At 40.4% G+C, this 23,949-nt stretch overlaps 1 protein-coding gene across 1 annotated transcript in view; it reads left to right on the top strand.

The window, feature by feature from the left end:
* ROS1 (ROS proto-oncogene 1, receptor tyrosine kinase) overlaps window positions 1–13,811 on the top strand; it is a 72,075-nt gene extending 58,264 nt beyond the window's left edge. Inside the window, 2 exon segments of the mRNA XM_039387318.1 lie at window positions 3,735–3,898; window positions 13,615–13,811. Coding sequence (XP_039243252.1) covers window positions 3,735–3,898; window positions 13,615–13,760 — 310 coding nt within the window. The 3' untranslated portion in view covers window positions 13,761–13,811.
* The last annotated feature ends 10,138 nt before the right edge of the window (window positions 13,812–23,949 follow it).

The raw sequence follows: 23,949 nt of genomic DNA on the forward strand, positions 1-23,949 counted from the left end.
AGCTTTTTGCTGCTTTCCTAGGTCATTAATGGCATGCTGGGATTCTTGACATTCCTGTTTCCCTCCTTGAGGTTTTGAACCTGCATCAGGACACCAGCCGTCAGTAATTGTCTCCTCGGCACTTTGGCTTGCTCATTGTCATTTGACAAAACAAACCATCACTGACAGGAAAAGAGTTCAAAGGCCAAAGTACTTCAGCTGAGAAGTGTTTAGGAATCTGTGGTAGGCTTACACTGCAAGTGCAAGTAGGGCTGGCACAGAAACTTTGGGGTGAAAAAGCACTAAGAAAGTGGGATTGGGATTTTTTTTGGCAGGGTGAGAAATTCTCTCCCTTACCTCCCAAGATTTTGCTCCAGGGACTAATCATCTACTCTTCCCCAAAGAAGTGTGGATAGGTAAAGCTTGGTAATGAATTGGAAAAAGGGGCTTGGGGACCTATAAATGATACTCGTTTATTGAAATATGAATTAGATCTATGAATGGAGCTACATTTGCAGTCAGATCCACATCTGGTACAATCATTTGAGTGTGAGACTTGCATGCAAGAGAATGCCAAGGTTCGGACTGATCTGAACTAACATAGATCTTCAAAGTCTGTGGATTACAGTCAAGAGAATTTGTACAAGCACCATACCACTCGCTGACCTGATTTTGCAGTTTCACGAAATGCTCAGTCCCATGCAAATTTACACAACTGACTTCGATGAAGAAATTTTAGTTTGGTAACTAAAAGCTTTTTGCTATTTGTCTCTGGGAATGGCCCCCTGGAGGGACTAAGAGAATGAGAGAGAAGAAGGCCTTGATCAGAATGCATCAGATGAAAGCAGAGGCTCTTCTTCATCGTAACAACTTTTTCTAAGAAAATCCCACATTGATTATATTTTCCATTTCATGGGAGAAAAAATTGGTAATGCTGCCCTGTAGCTTCTGTGCTCTGTAGCACATTTCAGGAATTGTTCACTTTCAGCTTCCAGGACTGGATACTGTGTATTAGTTATTTTTTTTTCCAGGCCCTTGAAATTTAATTTGCCCCATGTAAGCAGCTCTATGGTTGTCAGTTGTTGCACCCAGATAAAACACGTGTGTGAAGTGTAGGTGTGTAGGTTTACATCTAAGTGTAAAGGCTAGTTCTTAAACCTAACATAAACCTTTAGCTGATGCTGTGTTTGGAACTGTTATTTTGCTCTTTTTCCTGAAAGGCTTTCCCTATAAAGTAGGGGAATCCTCCGAGTCTCTTTCTTATGCTAAAATGATGCACTGTTTACCAACATATGTTTGGATCCCCAAATATATAGGAATATGTACAGGATAAAAGCTATTGTTTATAAGCAACTTGGCATATTTATCTGGCTTTCACCGTCTCGATTGATCTCGTGCTGATGCATTTCTGAGCTAGTGGAAGTTTGTTGTGTGACTTAAAGCTTTCAATATCATAGCATGACTTGAAAGCTAAATATCGTGCCACAAATAGCTGTACATGCAAAATTTGCAGATATATTTTGAGACAGCACGGAAGTTTTTGTCATTAGAAACCTAAGGCCTACCTGAATTAAATACTTGGTGAAAAATACCAGTTCTATCTGGTATCGATATTTTAAGACAACTAACAAGTAATTTAATTTAGTAAATAAAAATATGAAATATAATTAAAAAGAGAAAATTACAGTACTGAATGTTTCAGCAACAATTAATATCCCCACTCCATAGCAAAACTGAACTGCTTTATAAAGCAGATTGTCCAATAAAAAATTAGTTATTTATAAAGACAGTGATTGGTCATAGGAATACAAAAATATTCAGAATCCACACTCATGATTTTCTTGTTTCATAAATTAAAAGAAGGTAGATTTAGATTGTATATAAGGAAGAATTTTTTTATGATAAGAGTGGTGAAAGACTGAAAGAAGTTGCCCAGAGAAGTTGTGGATATACCATCCCTGGAGCTGTTCAAGGCCAGGTTGGATGGGACTTTGAACAACCTGGTCTAGTGGAAGATGTCCCTGCACACAGCTGGCAGGTTGGACTAGATCATCCTTGAAGGTCCCTTCTAACCCAAAACATTCTATGAGTCTATGACTTATGTATAATTTCCTGTTTCTTTCTTCTTCTGTTGGCTTATGGCTGGCTGTTTCTTCCTTTCAGTTGAAGGAGCAGTGTACTCCATCAGCTCTTTTACTTCATTGCTACACCTTCCACAAGGCTCTGCTTATGAGAGCCCAGGTGCTAACCTGGTGGAGCACAGCACCTGAATTCATGTATTTTGCTTGGATATCCTACCAACAATCACAACCAGAAAGCAGATGGTTTGGCTTCCAGCATCCAAGGCTGAAATTTAGTGTGACAGACATTTTGTAGACAGCAGAAGGAAAACCAATTCTTTAACCTCATTTTGAGTCCTATTCAGTACTTTTCATTCTATATTTCCAGTGTCATCAATAACCAGTACACCTGAATGCAAGCAGTTGAAGTGATTCAGAGTGTTATGAAGTCACTACCATTTATTAGATTCTTAAAATGGGTTTGCAAAATTTCATGGGATCATTTTCAAAAAACAGAATTGCTCTGTTCAACTTGGAAACCACTAGATACAGGTCAATGAAAAATGGTTCTCACATTATCATCCAACACTAATATTTTAATGAAAAATATCATTGAAAAATCAGAAGTCAAGAGATTTTTCCCAGCTGTCACTAAGGGTTTTGTAAAATACCCAGTTGTGGTGAAGGACAGCAGTTATCTTTTTAAGATGGGTAAGCAAGGATCTGAGCAAGCCAATTCATTTCACATAGCAGAGTAATGCCTGGTATCACATAGCAGTAGGTTTGGGAGCGTGTTTGTCAGGGGAGGGTTTGAACTTAGGGCTTAGAGGTAAATGCTCCACATTCCACGAACAGCTTCCTGAACAGGCCTTTCACTGGCTGCTTTCTGGTTTTGAGACTCTAAGACCTCTTTCCACTCCCAACACTTAGCATGTCCAGATGTTAGCTGTGTTTTGGTTTTCAGCCTGTCTCCCGCTGGCTTTTGTAGGATTTGGTTCCTTGACTAAGGAATAAAAACCAGCCCTATCCTTTATACAAACAGGAGGTAAAGTTTTCCACTGAATGGTAGAGATAGTGTTGTACAAGGTGGGCTAGAATCCCTGCACCCAGAGGAAATTTATACCATTTTTGCCTTTGATGGGAAAACTTACTCCACTTTGTTTTGGTCTGGAGGCAGAAATCTAAATTAACACTCTCTGTGCTGGAGGGTTTGCCTTGAACTTCCTCTAAATTTGAGGTAACATGAGTTGAAGGAGGATTAAATAAGTTGAAAACTTCAGGTTCATTTCTGGATTTACGCTTTTTTTTTTCTGTGAGAGAATTTCCTCCTTCTCTGCTTCCTTAGAAAATATTTCTGGCTTCTTCAGTGAGAGTAGATGTTAATGGTAAGTGTGGTTTTTAGTGGTGGTGGGTTTTTTTGTGTTTTGTTGTTGTTGTTGGTTGGTTGTTGTTTTTATGTTATAGCTGCTCCCAATCTCAGAAATATCCATCTTTGAAAAATTAAAAGGTTTTAAGGTGAGTATTCCTGACATCTGATCTTTAATTTGTTTTTCCTTTCCTCAGCGGTTGATGATAATCTTTGTACCATATAGAAAGTTTTCAGGCCAAACTTGCTTCTCAGATGTTTAATGGTAAGTGTTGAGATGAATGATTCTATTATCGTTAACGTTTGCATTGTAAATTTTTCTTTTTCAGATGTGATTTAGTGACAAGATGCTGGTCCCAAGAACCTCACAACAGACCTACTTTCTCTTATATTCATGCCAAACTGCAAGAGATAAGACACTGTCCACTGTCCTTCACCCACTACCTTGAAGAAAAAGAGGTATCAACTGGAGTCATCAACCAAGCTTTTGAAGGTGAGTCTGGGCCAGCACCTGTTCTTATGGCCTCTTCCCTGTGAGCAAAGTGGAATTCAGCAGTACTTTTCATTGCATTTGTCACTGTCTCAAAGTCTTTGCCTGTAAAATGGAAACAGCAAAGATTTACCTTGGTCATAATGAACTTGTAAGGATTCATTAGGTGCCACTAGGTACAATGCATTAGATAAAGCACGTATAAGACTACCAAGCAAAAAGGCCCAAATGAGGTTACAATTGAGCCTGACTCACAGGGACATCCAGCTTGCATCTAAATTTTTGATACTTCACAGCCCTGTTCCACTAAAGTAAATGTTTAAGTTCCTTGTACAACCAGGAGAGCCTTAGAAGTCTTCTGTGTGGAAATCTGTTTCAATTTCAAAGGCATCTACACCCTCTCCATCTGGTAAACATAGCTGTTAGACACTTACTATAGGACTACTGATTCGGTAGTCTCCTGAAAGTGAGGCATAATTTAGGTTCCCAAGTATGGCAGCCTTTATCCAAGCCCAACCTGTGATAGCACAGGTCTTCCCTGTGCTCTGCACACTGTGAATGAAAAAACTAGGTGATGTTAGGGAAGGCACACTTAAGATATGGGACACGACAAAGCCCATTATGTAAGAACATTATTCATGTTGTGAAGGCAGGAATTAAAAAAAATAAGTGGTGCTAAATTTGAAGCTGTCTATGCAACTGTGATTTAAATCACCTAAATATGGAAATGAATGTCCTGACTAGACCAGAACAACAATCTCTTCATGTTCTGCAGTAATTCCTGACTAACTAAATATTGAGAAAGTGACAAATATTAGCAAACAATGGATCTGAATCCGCAAAAAGAAAGTTTTTATCAGTTGAAATATTTCACTTTTGTTTCACAGATCTCTTTTTTTTTTCATTTGATCTGTTTACATTCTATGGTTTTCTAAAGAAAAATATTGAATGGCAAAAGAGGTAATTTCCATTCCAAGAAATGGAAAAAAATCCCAAAACTGTCTGTTTCTAAAATATCTAAAGACTTTGTTTTGGCGGGAATTTTTGTGGGTTTTTCTTTTTCCCCCTTCAAAAATTGTTGTTGAACTAGGAACTCACCCTGCTCCACAAACAGTTTTGATTCTTCAGTATTTTGTCTTTTCTTAAAAACTTCTTGATCCATCACAGTACTCAATTACACAATTACATAGACTTTTTGTACAGGAGACTACCTGTATTCAATTCACTGGTATTGTCCAGTGCTCACTTAATGCTAGTCTATTTGATATTTTGCTAATCTTTATCATTTTGTGTAGCTTTATAAATGCCCGTTTATGCCCATCTTGATTTCTCTGTGTGTCAGATCCAGTCCATGCATGACATGTTTACATGTCATTGCAAAACTAAAATCTTTATGAAGACATGATGGGACCAAAGTAAGCCAGCACTGATAACCTATCATTTCATGCTTTTTTAACAGCTGATTTTTCACCCTTCGGCTATAATGAAAAGCTTTGTTTATTTGCATACATTGGCATTCCTTAGTTTCTTTAAGGGTATCTTTGTTCTGAATAGTGGCATTCAGGAAAGAGATACTTAGTCTGGCACAAATCTAAGCCTGGCATTAGCTCAGGAAAGGAGTACAGCCAATCAATTAGGCACTATGCCCAAGCTAATAGCCTTTAACTAATAGACTTTATCTCACCTAAATGCAGCTGTCTACAAGCTAGAAGTCTCATCTAAGATACTCTTCTAGATAGCTCTGTAGTCAGAAGTAGAAACAGATATCTCCAGAATGTGATAACTCCTATGTTTTAGACATGTATCCTAGCATGAAAGGAGTCACCTTTTGCTTTATTCTTCACTAATGATGACTGGTGTCTAGGTGACTTGCTATATTCATGGAGTGAATACAAAGAGTCACAGGGTGGGTAAGATTGGAAGGGACCACTGGAAGTCATCTAGTCCAACATCACTGCTCAAGCAGGGTCCCTTAAACACGTTTCTCAGGATCATGTCCAAAATACAACATCTCAGATACAGTATCTCAGCCTAGATGTTTAATATTCAGATGGCTACAGGAACACAACATTCACTGGGTATGGGGCTGTACTGATTCAACTGCTCACACCTACTCTTGAGCTACTGTGGTTTCTAGATAAGACATCCTTGTGCTGTGTTCCCTAGCTCCACAGGTGACAGAGACATCAAAAATAAGGGAGTTAAGAAATTCTTGTGGCATTACATCAATATCTGTTAAAATCTTTAGCAGGGCTGAAAATTCTAAAGAGAAGCCTACCCTTTTGCTGCTTAGAATTGGGGAAAGGGGCTGGAACATAAGTTGCTGTCCTTTTGGTGAAGCAGGTGGCACAGATGTAACATGAAAGAATTTTAGTTTCAGTCTCTGCAAATCTCTGTTTAACATGTGTCAACTAAGCATGATCTTTCCCTTGCTGTTAACTTGCTCAATCTCGGTAAATAATTTCTTTCAATGGGATAACAAATATATATTCTTAATGTAAAAAACATTAATTTGCCAAGATTTCAGGTTCTGCCACACAGCAGAGATCACAGAGAAAAAGCCATTGCTTTGTTTGTTTGCCAGGAACAGAAGTAGTATTCTTAGAAATGACCAAGTTGTTGCAAAGGGAAATATGGATTGAGGCTTCCATGAAAAGTTTCACTTTAAATGATAAAAAATTGATAAAATTAGTTTACTGCAGAAAATGTTGTTGTATAATGGACTTTCAGGGTTGTCCTAATAATAGTAGTACTCCATAATGTATGTTGTATTCAGGGAATCTGTTGATGGTGGTCACTTTTAAAATCAGACTCCGTTAAGTCTGTTTACAGTAACTTAGTTGGTAAAATCAGGCCCACTCCAGTAAGCAGGGTAATTCAGTGTAGGCAGAGCTTTGGCTCTCAGAGCTCATGCTTGGCACACTCCCTCCCTGAGCCTTAGACTTTTCGCCACTGTGTTTCTTCTTCTGGCTTTCCTCCATTCTTCCCTTTGCTGTGTACTTGACTGAAGGTCTAGAGTCCTGGTGATGTCTTAATGTTGTTGAATTACCTGATCAGGGAGATGTGCATGTCAGTTTTCTGTAGCTGTCCAACCTTAAATTAATTCAACAGTTTTTCTGCCTGCAGTGTAAATCTCATGCAGTGGAGTTCAGAGAAATGTGGACTCCAGAAGCAAGATTGATTTAAGCAAGAAAAGACCACTCAGATTCTAGCTAAGCTTCCAGACTAAAATGCATGCTCCATTATGACCCTGTCGAAAACAGTTTAGGGCTTGGAATATGTCTTAGTTTGTAATTTGTAAAATATTGTATAATAAGTAAGTGATTTTAAAAATTTGCACTAATTTTTAGCTGGAACTAAGTGAAGTACTTGTGTTTGTAGTAGTAGTAGAAAGATGAGAGGCAAAACAAATCCAAAAGACTATTCCATGATGGATTGTCCTGGACAATATTTTCCAAAAATGTTACATGGTCATTGGCCTTTGTGTGTAATGAAACTCCTATCATGAGCCTCCTGCCAAGAAATGTTTGCTCTCACCAGGTGACCTGGTTCCAAAAGAAAGAGACAAATGTCAAGCAAAGTGAAACAACATGCCTCAAAATAACTGTGATACTTAGCCTTACATGGAATCATACGTCTTTCAAACTGTCTTGAGTCTTTCCTGCTTGTAGGTAGCCACACCTTTAACAGATCCATACATGCTGTCAGTGCTTTTCATAGGTGGAAGAGCTGAGAAGCACTAGATTTTCTCAATAATCTTAATGCCAGTGCAATATGACTCACAGATGGCAAGTGTGGGTGAACTAATACAGACAGTATGTTAGTGGTCTGGGCAGCACTCTAACAGGATAGCATGGGGATGGCAAAAGAGACACATGCTGTGCTATTGCAAGAGTCACCCTTCTAAAGCAGGTATCAAATGTCAATAAATACGCCTGAGCAATACCAGCACCTCCTGGCACTGCTGCTTTGGAAGGGAGGGAAGGAAACGCAGGACCAGGGTCTGCCAGTCTAGAGTTTTTCCTTCTAGCTCTTACAGGCTTTCCCAGGACATTAATTGTGGGCTTAAAGTAGGAGTAATGATATTTATTTGAGTGAGGGCAGCACTAAACAGCTGAGTACTGAGACACCAGTGGGTTTTGAATTCAATGGGACTTTACTGAGCAGAGGCCCTGTCACCAGAGTCCCCATTCATTGCTGAAAGATAGTCTGTTCTTCCCCCATTTACAAGAGGTGCAGTGTGCTAGAAGGATGGCTCTGCATTGCTGTAAAAATAACTGGACCATCTATTTTCAGACATAAGTTTTTACATTTGCACATATAAGACGGCACTGTATTTTTTCAGGTCCCAAGAGTGCCTCTTTACAGACGGAAACACCTGTTTGATTTGGCAAACATTTTTGCCGACATCAGACAACTGGGCATTAAGCAGCTGGAGCGACTCCTTGCCTTTATGACCCAGGAGGACTATTCTTATCAGGGCTGCTCCCCATAATCCCTTTTGGTCCTATATGGAAAAAATGTCTAATTGCTCAGAAAAAGTAGCTCCTCTGGTGAGAGAAGATGCAGGACAGTTGGATGAAATCCAGGGTAAAAGACTAAAGACTAAAAGGAAACACATTTGGCCTCAAAATGATTTTAAAAAAATTTTAAATGATTTTTAAATCCCTAAACTGGAGATGTTGCTTGAGAAATGTGGGAAGATAAAAGAGTTAGAATTGTGTAATGTTTCCTTTTTTTTTGCTTTTCTTTACAAAGCCAGTAACTCAGTGTATTTATTCTTTCAGCAGTTCAGGTACTTTCTAAAACTGTCACTTGTACTTTTTTAAAATCTCTGTACAAAACTTTGCACTGAGGGGATTTGATATTAAAATACAGAATCAGTGATTTCATCATTAATTATATGTTGCACTCTCTGCTGACTAGCTCCTGTTTTCTGTTCCCCATGTAAGAGTCATCAGTTTATTTTCCTAAACCCAACTGCCTTTTAAAAACCGTTCCACACAACTCTCTGAATGTAAAGTAATCACTTGGGCTTCCGTAATCACGGAAGCTTCTCTAAAGCAGATGTGTCGATAAGAGACATTTTTAAAACCTTGTATCTAGTCTCCTTTGTATTTTTCTGAAATTCAATAATCCTCTCCCCACTTAGCTTAGTGAGTGGCTGACCCAAAGCCAGCAGAGGTCAGAGAAAAGGCTTTTTCTAAAAGAGTGAGCGGTTACAACACTGCAGGAAAAGGGGGACTTGATGGTGTGATATCTTATTTGTACTCTAGATAAATGCTGTTTGATTCCAGAGGATGCGTGTGAGCCATATGATGCTGCAAGTAAAGTCATGCTAATACTTTACCTTGAACTGATGGAAAAAAAATTATGTGATATAATGTTATAAGAGCTGACATCTGTGTAGACAGATGTGGATAGGTATAAGGAACTAAAACATAAGCACTGCATTCACGCTATCTGTCTAGATTGTTTGATAGTCAGCAGAGAGTTGTAGACACATTCAGAGGATGTTAATGCATTAAGGCAAGGATGTGAAATAAGCTTCTCCACAAAGCGATTCATTCCTCCTTTCTCTCTCTGTTGACTGCAAAGACAACCTAGGCAAGGAGTTTAAACTGGACACGTAAGATATGGGTCCTCAAAACTTGGTAAAATGAATCCTGCTTTGTGACCTGGAGAAGGAGAGTGCTTTCCTATTTGTATAGCCTTATTGCATTGCAACAAATATGGAATTGGTCTTTTTTGTTGCTTTTATATTATTAATTATAATAAACTAGAAAAGAATCATGCTTATATCTGTAATTCCTCAGACAGCTTCCTGCACACAGAGATTTCAGTTCACAGCTCTCTAAAAAACCTATTAAAATAAAAAGAAAGGCAGGCAGTCAATGCTCCAAGAAGATTAGAGCTGAGGAAATGCAGGATGAACAAAATTCTGACTTTTAACACATTCAGTGTCTGACAGAATAGCGAAGCTCCATGAGTCATCCTCAAACCATGCAAGATCATATGCTTCATTAGACAGGAAACACAGATATATCTCCACTGATATATAATACAGAGCGGAGTATTAAAACGGATATATATTTGTTCTATTTATATTCTTACTGGCAATGTGCAGAAATTGAAACACAGCACCTCCAGCTCCAGGTGGCCATCAGGTACCAGGAAAATGTTCTCTACACAGGAACTAGCTCCTTGGGATAACCAACACCGCTGAGGTAGAGAAGTATAGGTTCAATAGACTTGACAAAGACATGTCATCATGTGCTCCTCTTGAATGTGGTCACAGTGGCCATGCCAGTAAGGCAGCCCGTCTCTTGTTTACTGCCACATACTTTGTGTGGCAGTGACAAAGGACAGAGTATGTATGAGAAAAACAGGAAGGTATTAATGAGAAAAAGCAAATGTGTCTGCACTTCTAAATACCTTACCACAGTGAAGGTGCTAAGCATTGCATGAGATTATGTTACCCAGAATCAGTAATGTCTCAGGCTGGCTACTTAGCTGGTGTAAATTGGTGGTATCACACTGGTTTCTGTGGACTTTGTTAATTTATGCTAGCTGAGGATCTGGTCCTGAAATAGCTGTAATAGAAGATCAGCATCTCTAGATCAGTTTGTTCAGTCTCTACCAATCAGCTTTTCTACTGACATTATTTTTCTTCTTATGTGTTGTCACCTTCTTGAATTTAAACACCAAAAAAACCCTTCTGCTTATCAAGACAGCACAAAAATTTGCACCCTTCCAGGCAGGACTTCAAAACATGTTGTGAGCCCTCAGAGTCTACTAAGCAGGCAAGGAAAGACACCGCAATCATGAGGCAGCACCATGGCTACTCTGTGGCAGGAAGCAGCTAACTGAGATGCTGAGACTGGGAAGGGGGAAGCACAGATTTTATCAGGTTAGGGCCAGTCTCCTCAGAGGAGGCTAAGCAAGCAAACTATTCCTCATTATGTATGAGTCAGGCGATAATAGTTTCTTGTGTCAATTAATGCATGGCTCTCTAGAGTAAGCTTCTGCCTACTCCTCAAGAGATGTATTGTAATTAATTTACCTGCAGTTTAGCTTAGAGGCTGTGATTTATGCACAAGCTTTAAACATCAACTTTAAGCAGAGCACTACCAGGAAAAGTGTCCAGAAAGGTCAAAGCAACAGGAATTTAAGACCTGAGACATGTGTCTGTCCAAGTAAAATGCTGAGTTTTGAACTTGCCATTTTAGCTGTTGGAAGCAGTCTACGTGAGACAGCTCAGAGCTCAGTGGGAACCTGCTTCTCAACAAAGTACTTCTCAGCCTGTACAAAGCTCTGGACTGACAGAGCTAGCCTGTCTCGTGCCCTGAAGTAGGTTGTTTAAAGTGAGTGTGGGTAACTCTACACTATGCAGCAGTTCACAGTGTAGACAACCCCTCAGAATTTAAACATTTGGAGTTGACTCCCCAGCACGACTTCAGATTCCATGAAGGTGTTTCTTGGATGTCTCCTCTTGGGGTGTTTTGTTGACTCAGCCAGGCTTTGCTTGTGAAATCTGAGGGGATCACATCACATGGTTTATCCTGCATTTACTCACGTATAACCCAGCATGACTATACATCAATCAACTAATTTTAGCAATGTTAAAACTGAAGAGAAAATAACGATATCTCATAAATATACTGGCCTACCTCCCCACTCCAGTTTCTCTCTATCTTCCTTCAATTTCTTAATGTTTTTTGAAACAAGGTTCCAAAGATTATTCAGAATTCTCTGACTTGACTTATGGCTTCTCAAGGTGCTGGTGTGCTTCTAGCCCTCACATTTCTGGGGCAATTTCACATTTATCATGATATTTTTCTTCAATTGTTCATTTTCAGTATTTTCTGTCTCCATCCATCGTTTTGCTCCAACTAAACCAGCAAAAAGTATTTTCTTGCTTTGCTGACTTACACAACAGTCCAGCATTGCACTATATAGCTTGAGATCTTCGTGTATCTTCTTTGGCTTGTACAGCAGAGCAGTGCTAAACTTTCATAGGCACTGAATACTGCGCTAAGAGATGACTCAATAGTGAAGGAAAGGGCAGTTACAGTTAAAAATCTCATTGTGAAAATGGCAGTGTATCTTATACATGTCATGTCATAGGAGAAAAGTCACAAACACTGTATTCTTCCTCCCTCTTTGGATATGATAAGAATATTCTGCAAAAGTAGACTTTCTTGATTATTTCGTTCCCAAAGCTCAAGAAGTAAAACCAAGGCAAAGTATTTGATTTTTTAGATCTTTTTCTCTGTAATGAGAAACACAGTTGTGCATAGGCTGAAAAAGGATTATAATATTTAATATATTCTGTAGTTCTTCAGACCTGTTGGGGAAAGAATTAGTAATGTATCTATATATCTGGTAAAAATATCTCAGTGACCTCATACTCACATTTGTGTAAACATCACCTCATCAGTTCCAGATACTTATACAGGAAACAAATCTGAATGCTCCTCTAGTGTTCTATACTTAGGCAGGTCAGCCGGCATATGTCTGGTCTGTAAATACCCAGTTTTACTTGGGTATTTTAAGGTTTCCCTCTTAAGAGTTTGCTGTAAATGTGCCCTCAGCATTTGCTTGTGTGCCTTTTTAAAAGTAACTTGCCCCTGGGGATTCCCATTAAAAATTTTATTAAACAAAAAACAAATACAAAGAAGAGCTGAACTGATTGGTAAAGGCTTAGTTGGGGTTGAATTACCAAATATTGTCATAATAGTCCTGAACTGATGAAGTGAGTATCAAATTATTTTTCATTGCTGTCAGTCACCGTGGTATGTGACCATAGTTTGCTATAGTTTGTTCCCAACCCTGTCTTGCTGATGGGTTTCTAAAACCAAAATTCTCTTTCAGACTTTTCCTGATAATATTGCCTAATGGACTCTAGCATGTGGAACACATTTCTCACTTTATAACTGGGGGAGATGTGTGATTATAGTGGCATAGTAAATTGTGTGTTGCCTGGTGGAACAGCACAACAGTTGCAATTCCTTTGAATACATAGCCCTGAATGTCACATGCTTAACTTTTCAGTTATGAAGTAAAATAAGGGGGGAGTGTAGTAAAAGAAGGTACATGTTGTAGTAAATGCAAAAAATAGCAACATTTATAACTTGAGCATTTAGTTAACCATTTTTATATTTTTAAAATATATATCCCCTGCAATAGATTTCAAGCAACTATGTATATACGAACTGCATCAAAGTAAGGAAAAACAGAAAGTTTTTAAAAATGGGAAAGCCATAATGGATTGACAAGTTTAATCTTCTAGAAAGACGGAATACTACAAGTCATCTAAAGAGACAGTATATAATGATTTAGTAGATATAAAACTGCCTATGTTACAGGACTCTTTAGCAGTATTATTAGCAGGTTTACTACAGAGGTACAGATTGAAATCACTTTGGCTTTATGCAGTCTATCTTTACAATGAAAGGAAGCAAGTCAAGTATTCATAACTGTATTGCTGCCTCTGGAGGTATGAATGCTGATGACCAACCTTCCCCAAGTGATTTGCTTAAAGTTCTAATCCACGCAGGCATTAGCAGAACATGAATTTGAATCATCAGTCACTCCTTATGCAGTCACTAGACCAGCTTTCTCCAACAGCTATCTGATCTTGTTTGCTTTCAAATACTATATGTATATTATTGAGCTGTTGTATTTTTTCTTCTTTTTTTTTTTTTTTTTTAATGCAGGTAATGAGACTCCATATGCAGATTCAGATAGTGTTCTTTCAGCCACATTAATGGAAACAAGGAATCAAGAGGGCTTAAGTTATTTGGTATTAGTCAAAGAAGGCAAACAAGATCAAGGAAGCATCAATTCTACTGAACTTTCTTAAGTTTGGTTCCCCCAGAAAAAGAAAAGAAAAACTCTTTCAGAGAACACAGAAGCAAAGGAAAATATTCTGCACATCGTCATACTTATAGAGGTGTTTAAAAAAAACCCCAACAACTTTTTAATAAAGCTACCAGAAAATATAATAAAATACTGAATGATGTGCACCAGAATAAGACAACAATTATGTATCCTTTGATTTTCTACATGTTATGGTTTGGGTGCTTACACAGGAGATAGTTTAAGGTAATATAAAACATAGACAATAAGTGATTTTAATGTGGTATTGATTAAATTTATGCAATCATGTATGCCTTAGGTACAGGCAGTCCTTCAAAAAAAGGGAGCACTGGTACGTTGTTTCAAAGAGCAGACCAACTTGTTCATGAAAAAAACGAAAAGTTGAAGTCTAGCTTCACTGTGCACAAGCAAGATTTTAAAAACTGAAAAAAAATGTAAATGCTGAGCTTCAAATCAGAAAGCAATCAATGAAGGTTGTCCACTGCTGCAGATGGTCTGCTTCACTATTTAATTTAAACAAATGCTTGCAATCATCTTGCATATTAAGTTGCACAGCAAACAGTCTGTGAATCTGGACAGTTCTGTTTTCTTACATTTCTTTTACTTTCCCTTTTTAATGTTCATCATCCTCACTTATTTTTTATGAGACTGGGTGAAGGGAGATACTTTTCCTTGGTGTGTTTCAAGATCAACTCAAAGTATATAATAAAATTAAGTCTAAATCATTACTGAATAAAAAACAGGAATAAGCTTTTTGGAACCTTTCATCATGAGCAGTAGTTAGCAAATTATGCAGAGCTGTTCACTGACATCTTTCAGGAAGCTAGAAACATGCTATGATTTTATGCAAATATTTGATACTGTGGCATACTGGAGAGTAGTAATGGCGCTATCTGATGTCAGAATGTATACGTTTTCAAGATGCAACTCCACTGAAGTCAAGCTTCAAAAATTTCTTAAATGGAGATTCAATACAGATAAACAAGAAATTTGGACTTCGACTGTTTTACTCAAATGAAATAGAAATTAAGATATTTTGAATTAGGATTCTTCAAAGTCCCTGACAAAGCCCATTGAAGCACTTTGTAATTATATAAATAGATTTGCTAATAACAACAATTGCAACACTTTGCTATTCTCATCAGACTGTGAGCAAGAGATAAAAAAATAAATACTGTATTATGTTTTCTTAGTCCCTCAGCTTTTTGTATCACCCTTCTCTTTATACATCCTAATCATTTCACCTTCTCTATCTTATTGAGGTGTTGCTTCCTCTCTTCATTCAAACTCTTCTTGATGATTCACATTTTTCTCATCAACATTTATTCACTGTCAGGAGGTCACATCTCACCTTCAATCAGCCAGGGCCTGATGGCACCTTTTGCAGCTGCTTTTGGACACATATAAGAGGTGATGATAATGAGAGACCACTTTAGCATATTCTTTCTTAGGCAGGTGTAGTAGGTTGACCCTGGCTGGACACAAGGTACCCACTAAAGCCTCTCTCTCACTCCCCTCTGCAACTGGACAGAGGAGAGAAAAAAAAGCAACTAAGGATTCATGAGTTAAGAGTTGGGAGAGGTTGCTTACTGATCACCATCATGGGCAAAACAGACTCAAAGTGGGGATATTACTTAAATTTATTACTAACAGGTTCAGAGCAAAAGAGTGAAAAGTAAAATAATCTTAAAGACACCTTTCCCTTACCCCTCCTCCTTTCCTTCCAAACTCTACCTCCTCCTCCTCCAGCGGTGCAGGGAGATGGGGAATGGGGGTTATGGTCTGTTGTTTCTGCTGCTGCTCAGGAAGAGGAGTCCTTCCCCTGCTCCTGTGGGGTCCTTTCCACAGGTGACAGTCCTTTGCAGACCTCTCTGGTGTGAGTCCATCCCACAGGCAACAGTTCTTCCCAAACAGCTGTCCCATTGGTCACATCTCCACGAGGTGCAGTCCTTCATGAATGAGCTGTACCAGCATGGGTCCCCCCCAGGGGCCACAAGTCCTACCCAGGAAAAACCTACTCCAGCATGGGCTTCTTTCTCCATGGGCTGCAGGTCCTTGGCAGGACCCTGCTCCATCTTGAGCCTCCCACAGGGTCACAGCCTCCTTTGGATATCCACCTGCTCCAGCATGGGCTTCTCTGTGGGCTGCAGGTGGGTCTCTGCACCCCGATGGTCCTCCATGGGCTGCAGGGGCACAGCTGCTCCACCATGGTCTGCACCACGGGCTGCAGGGGCCTCAGCTCTGGTGCCTGGAGCACCTCCTCCTTCTGCACTGACCTTGGTGTCTACACTGTTGTTCATATATTCTCACTCTGCTCTTCCCTGGCTGGAATTTTTCACTGCACAATAACTTTCTGTTCTTAAATATGTTATCACAGAGGTGTTACTATCACTCCTGTTTGGCTCAGACTTGGCCAGCAGCAGGAAGCCCATCCTGAAGGCAGCCAGCATTGGCTGCACCAGGCAGGTGAAGCTTCTAGCAGCTTTTAACAGAAACCACCCCTGTAGCTCCCCCACCGCTACCAAAACCCAACCACAGAAACCCACTACAGCAGGGAAATGGATAATACCTGGCCTATGTTTGTCTCTGACTGTTAGTACCTCCTCCTGTGGCAGATCAAGAAAAAGAGTCAAGGAATCCTTGAGTTCAAGTGTCTTGACTTTCAAGGTTATAGGTTTTAAATAAGTATATATGGGTTTAAGGGTAATAATGTCATTTAAAAGAAATATGTGTTTAGAGGAGAAAAGAATCCTGACGCGTCAGAAAGGTTGTATGTGAGATGAGGGTACAAGTGAAGCAGTTCTCGTGACCACACTTACGTGACACACTTCTGAGAGAACTCGTCTTCAAGCATAAAGGCAATAACTTGCATTCTCAGTTACTTCCTTTAAGATGTACAGTGAGACTGAGTCTAGGTTGTGATGTCTATGTAGTAAGAGAAAATCTTTCTGGATTCCCTTGTAAGTCAGAGGAAGCCACCTAAATAAGAGGAGATATCTGTCCTAGGAAGATTCCCTCTGCAAGAGCTACAGTAACCAGAAAGTGATGTCTGAACTTTGAGTCATAAATGAACAAGGGTCGGCCATTCCAAAACATTCTGAACAAAAGCATCATTCTCAGGCTAGTATAAGGCACATGAACCTAATCTTCAGCTGCTGTAAATCAGTTAAATACATTAAGCTAAGTTGATGTACAGCAGTAGGGAAACTGTCTCCAAGTCTTTAGTTTAGATTTGGCCTGAGACAGGTAGACCTATGCCCAACCAGTTCCTGAACAAAAGATGGCGAATATCCTTAAGTCTTCTCCTCTTCATTTTATTGCTGAGCACCACACTATACGGCATGGAGTACCTCTTTAGTTAATTCAAGGTATTTGGTTGGTTTTGTCCCCTCTCAAACTCAGTCTATTCACTGGGGAAGGGGCACAGTGTGAAACAGAGGCGGCTTTGACTTTGTACAGGAACTTTTCAGCAAGAACTAAAATATTACTCTGTTATTAGTATTGTTTTGGTTGCAAATTTAAAACACAACACAAGGCAAGCTGCTATGAAGAAAATAAAAACTCCAATCCAGCACAGTCTCTAAACTACCAGGAAAGAGGAGATGTGTGCCCTCAAGTGCTGATCAGGGGATGCCCTAGGTGACTCTCTGGGCCACAGCCAGTTGGTGTCTCAGGCTCTTCCATGTTCCTTGATGCCAGCACAGACAATTGGGGAGATCACTGAGCCGCAATGGTGAGCATGCGGCACACATGATACCACACACACAACCCATGACTGCTGGGCTCTCAAATGACTATGGCTGAGCTCTGAGCTGTGCTTGGACAGAAATGGACATATTGTGTGTCTTTAGTGGGATTATTTAGTCCTGCAGCCGCAGACTTGACATTCATGTGAACAGATGAAAAATATTCTGCTTCTACCTATGATTAGTATTTACTACAATCTAACACAAGTGCTGTGGTGATTAATTAATATTTGCAAATTATTTTGTAAATGTGAGGGCAGATGCTACTTGTTTATTAAGGCAACATTTTCAGTGGCATCAATTCTAGGTTTTCTATCTTCATGTCCCTTGGTCTACAGCAGGTGGTAACACCCAACAGTCAGTGCACTTCTGTTTTTCAGGACTGCTTGCAGAGGCTTTTCAGCTGGTCATCAGTCACATACTGATGACCAGATCTATCCAAAACTTGTGTACCTCATGCTTTCCATTTGGGACCATGATCAAGATCCTACAAAGGAAAAAAAAATGTTTTATGACAAAAATATTGAGTCCTTACTGGATAAAATTACAGAAAGTGTGTGTGTGTGTGTATCTGCTGCTGAGAGATAAGCCAGGCTTTAGTGGGATTCATTCACTCATCCCCATTCACTTCATCCCAGGAAGTGCTCAGCAGTTCAACACGAGCAATAGAAACATGGTTGTTGAGAGCTCTGAAGGGGAAACTTATACAGCTTGAAAAGATGATTTGTTGAGATATGAAAGGTAAAAGACGTGATTGCTTGTATCACACTGGACTGAAAAATTTGAGCGTTCAAGATGATTTTTTTGTCTTTTTATGTTTAAATTCAGGTCTCATCTTCTTTAGGAGACATTATTGTCAGTCATTCAATGGCATGATCACAACCTTTGGGAAACTTAAAAATGACCATCAGAAGGGCAAAAGGTTATGCAGCTACACTGCTAACACAAGTTTTTTCTATTAGTCTTTGTTACCTGCAGAAACTAAGTAGTGAGAACAAGAAAGACAAGAACTAAGTTCACCTAAGCTTAACTTACCTGAGAACCTCAAGCCAGGGCCAAGGGTTGAACCTAAACTTGGTTTTCCTCAGATTTCCTATTACCCTATATAACAGAGACTAGTAACATCCTCTAGATCACAAGGGCCCTCAAAATTTGGTTCCTTCACCACTTGTATAAAAGGGCACAAAGATCCTTACGGCAGTGTCACTGCACCCTTGCTTTCCACAGCTGTTTTTCAGCAGGGAAAGTTTTGTCATCTCTTTGACTTGACTAATGACTCCAGGTTATTTCCTCTTTCTTTAATTTTCCTTGACATCTGTGGCATGCTGTCTGTGATGGTTTGAGTCCTCAGTTGTGGCTTTACTGAACATAATTGGGTGAAATTGATCCTCCGTAAGTCAGGTTTAGGACTACGCATTTTAATAATAACTGTGAGGGCAAGCTTTGTTCTAAATTCAAATTTACCTCTTTCTACACAAAGCTGATATTAATTCAGCTATAACAGACCCAAAAATAGGTGTTACAGAAAAGAATATCTGTAACATAGCCCTGGCAGGTCTGTTAATGATTGAAAAGTTCTAATTCACCTTCATTTCTTTTAATTCATTCTTGAAAATTTTTGTTACCCACACACTCTGGAGTGAGTTGCAGGAGCTTCCATATCAGGTGGCTTTTTCAAATGATCATGGCTCTATTTATAATGACACTTGGCAACTCTAACTGACATTATGTTTTAACTCTAAAAAATAACCAGAAATGCAGGTTATCAAAGCCAAATGAAGATATCAAAATATTGTCATTATTACTACTGACATGACTGATATTGCCGAATAAAAAACCTTTGTTATAATGTGTTAACTTCTTTGTGTGACATCTTCCATTTGCAGGACATTCATCACTGCCTTCTATCTTTTAGAGCAAGAAAAGAATGGTAAAATAGCCACTCTCTGTTTGGATATTAATCCCTTTGCAACACTGTTGCATAGCTGTATTTTCTTTTTGGAATAGAAAAGAATAGAATCATTTAGGTCGAAAAAGACTTCTAAGATCATCGAGTCCAACCATTAACCCAGCATTGCCAAGTCCACCACTAAACCATGTCCCTAAGTCACACATCTACACATCTTTTAAATACATCCAGAGATGGTGACTCCATCACTTTCCTGGGAAGCCTGTTCCAATGCTTGACAGCCTTTTTGAGAGAAATTTTCCCTAAAATCTAATCTAAACCTCCTCTGGTGTGACTTGCTGCTGTTTCCTCTCATCCTGTCACCTGTTACTTGGGAGAAGAGTTTGACCCCCATATTCTTACAACTTCCTTTCAGGTAGTTGTAGAGAGTGATCTTGAGCCTCCTTTTCTCCAGGCTAAACAACCTGAGTTCCCCTGGCCTTCTGCTCCAGATATTTCACCAGCTCTGATGCCCTCCACAAAATCACAGAATCATTAAGATTGGACACATGCTGTCAACCAGCACCTCATACCGTTGGCCTTGGCTCACTGATCCAGCCTTTCTGGATCTTTCTGCAGAGCCTTCCTGCCTTCCAGCAGATCAACACTCCCACCCGACTTGGTGTTGTCTGCAAACTGACTGAGGAAGAGCTTGATCCTCTCATCCACATCATTGATAAAGGTGTTAAACAGGGCTGGCTCCAGGCTGAAGCCTGGGGAACATGACTGGTGGCTGGCTGCCAGTTTGATGTGGCACCATGCACTGCCACACTGTGGTTCCAGCCACCCAGCCGGTTTTTTACTTAGTGAACAGTGCACCCATCCAAGTTGTGAGAAGCCAGTTTGTCCAGGATAATGCTGTGGAAAACTGTGTCAAAGGCTTTACTAAAGTCCAGGTAGACAACAGCTACTGCCTTTCCCTTATCCACTGAGTGAGACGTATTGCCATAGAAGGAGATCAGGTTGTCAAGCAGGACGTGCCTTTTGTAAACCCATGCTGCCTGAGCCTGATCCTCTGGTTGTCCTGCACGTGCCATGTGATGGCACTCAAGGTGATCTGCTCCATTCAGACCTTTTCTTCAAGGAATGCTTTCTGGAATGCCTACCTCTCTATATATAGACATGAATTTCTAGGGAAATTTTTACTAAAACCTCTCTAGAATTTTTTTATTCAATTTTGTATTATGAGTAAAATATTTGATCTTGATGGAAGCAATATAAGAAAAAGTGTTGACAAAGTGACTAGAGCTGCAAATGTCCTTTTATCACCATGTTTGATCAGTTGGGCTTTGGCTCAGATCACAGAGTCCTGCAACTCCAAAGTAGGATATATGTTTCTGAGAAATGAGAAGCAATAAATTATATGTGAGCAATAAGATGGCTTTAAAAAAACAAGCCTATATGCAAGGACTGTAAATAAAGACTTTTGACAATTACTCTAAGGACTGTGTAGAAGAAAATTTGCAAATTCTTCTCTGATCTACATTTTTTTTTTTAAATTGTAAGACTGGCAAGCTAAGTGGCAAAGCAAAATAATAAAGTGGCCTTGGAAATACATAACCAAAGAGGGTAAACAAAATCAAATACAAGTGCCCTCTTAAACACAGGGTTTGCATTTTCTTAGCTGAATAAACTTTCTACCTTGACTCTCAGTGCTCTCAGTGAAGTGGAGGTCATGGCTAGTGACAACTGGGAGCTGTTCCCAGAGGCTTTCTTGCCTTTTTAGGTTATGAGGGTCTCTGCATGTTTAGGATAATATGATTGACAGCTCCACTCCGGCCCCAATTAGCACCCTATAATTTATTAGCTTCTGCTTTCAGATTATGCGCTAACTTCACAAATATTTCAACCACGGAAACAGCAGCTATCAAGTGTCTCTTTCCTGATCCAGCTCTCTTGGACTGCAGTTAAATACAAGGAGGGAGCTGTGCAGGTCTGTCAAGAGCAAATAATCATTTGTGTCTGTGTACAACTGGGGCTGTTGCAGTTCTTTAAGACTCAGCTTCTGGAAAAAACGGTTGTTCCACTGGATCAGGGATCAGAGGTTAGGGCTTGGTTCCTGTCACAGAGGAATGATGCAGGATTGAGACCAATGTGCTGGCTATTCCTGAAAAAGTCTGTGTTTGTCCAATTCTGTTTATTATGCAAAGACCGATTCCATGCAAATAACACTAGGAAGTTTGTGACCCTCCTAATGCTGTTTCTTTGCTCCTTGCTGCTGGAGTGTGGGGCCAGAGTACTAAGTGCAGAATATAAGAGAGTGGGTGAGGCAGGAGAACAGAGACAGAATGAGATGCACAGTCAGGGCTGGGGCCAGAAGTCAAGGAGAGAAGAAGTTAAGAAGTTGGGGAAGTGTGATGAAGGAGGAAGGCGTCTTGCATCTGTACCTGGGCCAGATGGGGCAGAAGGAAATGTGCCATGCAGCAGGGAGATGGGGAGATGGAGCACACTCAATAATGTTCAGTGTGGTATTACATCTCCTAATGGGACAGCACTCCTGTCGGGTGTCTGTCCTGTCTTTAACAGCAATGAATAAGCAACTGACACATACCTAAACAAACACTCCAGTCCTCGGCCAGACTGTACTTTTGTGGGCTGCAGCTGAGCATGGCAAATGGAAGTACCTATGCATGAGAGTCAGTCCCAGGGGCATGCACACCTGCACGCAGCACCCCTGCACCCTGCCCGGCACCCCTGCACTCCTGCATACCTGCACTCCTGCACAGGCTTGTCCAGCACCTTCCCTTTCTTTCGTAGGACTTGATACAGAGAGGGTAAAGGCAGGAGGATGGCACCCTGGTACCTCTCTGCTACAAATTGCACTCATGGGCTTGATGCACATTATTCATCAATTATGCCTGGCTAAGGAGGCAGCAGAAGGTGCACTGCAAAGGTAGCTCCTCCTTTATGATTAGAGATGGACATGAACAGTCCATACTGAGCCACTTGTCAGTACCGTCAGTTTAGAGAAAGGGGGAAAAGGAGGGGAAGAAAGGAAGAACTGAGAATAAAGGAGCAGAGAAAAGATAGGGAGGTGATTGAAGGGTATGGAGGGGGAGGGAGGGGCGGGGGAGGGGCGTTGAGGGGAGGGGATGGGAGTGGAGGGGAGTGGAGGGGAGGGTGAGGGGAGGGGCAGGGGAGGCGGGGGGGAGGGGAAGGGGAGGGGAGGGAGGGGAGGGGGGGGAGGCGGAGGTGAGGGGTAGGGGAGGGGAGTTGTCAGTAATGAGAAGGGAAGGGACGGGTGTGTCGAAACTGGGGAGGGACGGGCAAGTGGAATTAAGGGAAGGGAAGTGAAGGGACGCGGAAGGGACGGTAAGTGGAAGGTAAGGGAAGGTCGAGAAGGGCATGGACGTGAGGGAAGGGAAGGGCCGGGAAGTAATTTCCCTTTGCCTGTCATGGAAGGGCCGTGGAATTTCCTTTCCTTTCCTTTCCTTTCCTTTCCTTTCCTTTCCTTTCCTTTCCTTTCCTTTCCTTTCCTTTCCTTTCCTCTTTGCTTTAGCTTTTCTTTGCCTTTTTTCTTCTTCTCCTTCTTTTTCCTTTTCTTCTTTTTTTTCCTCTTTTTCTTTTTTCTTTTTCCTTTTTCCTTTCTCTTCTTCTTCTTTTTTCTCTTTCCATTTTTTCTTTTTCTTTTTTTTTCTTTTTGTTCTTTTTTCTTTTTTGTGATGTCTATTCACAATTCCCTATGCAAAATTACCTATCTTACAAAATCAATACCTCACTCCTCCTAATAATCATAAGCCTCTCTCCTTTCCCTGCTGCAACTGCTCCTCTGGGTGGCAGGCCCAGGAAGACAGCCAGGACACCACAATCCCCGAGGGGAGCTGGCTCATCCTTCTGTAATCAAAAGGGCACGTTAATTACAACACTTGCCCAGAAAAAGACACACAGTGACTGCCAGTTAGAGAACACGGATGCATTCAAAGCCACCAGCAGCATTTTCCTCCCTTCCAAGAAGGGACCAACCTTTAAGCCCTAGCTAGAGCTTGTCGTGAACCTAAATAGGACTTCAAAGGGAAAGCAAGAAGGATCAGCAGCTCCTGACCCAAGGAGGAGACAGGGCAGATACATTTCCCCAGAGGCAGGCAACACACGGGGGAGGTGCAAGGGATTATTCAGACTCTCTTTCACCCTCTGTCTCCTCCCCTCCTTCTCCTCTGCTGGGGGCTTCTATGGTAAAAACACTGGAAGAGGAGATGGGAAGTAAGAAACATCACCCTAAAACTCTCCAACATCAGACTGTAAGTACAGGGGCACATATATGTGTTTAAGAGTTTTATGCTGCATTCTTGCAACTGTGGCTATACCGAAGCAAAAACCTCTGAAATAAAGTGCAACCACAAATACACAAATACAAAGTCCTATCTCACTTCCATTCTTCCCTTGACATATCCCTTTTAACCCTTCAAAGTGTTCATTAAAAGAGTATTCCTTCATGCTTTGTTAATTTTCTGTTATTTTCAGAAAGAGAAATAAGTATC

The sequence above is a fragment of the Pipra filicauda genome, unplaced genomic scaffold (assembly GCF_003945595.2).
Source record: "Pipra filicauda isolate LSUMZ 115617 unplaced genomic scaffold, ASM394559v2 scaffold553_size308853_pilon, whole genome shotgun sequence".
Lineage (NCBI taxonomy): Eukaryota > Metazoa > Chordata > Aves > Passeriformes > Pipridae > Pipra > Pipra filicauda.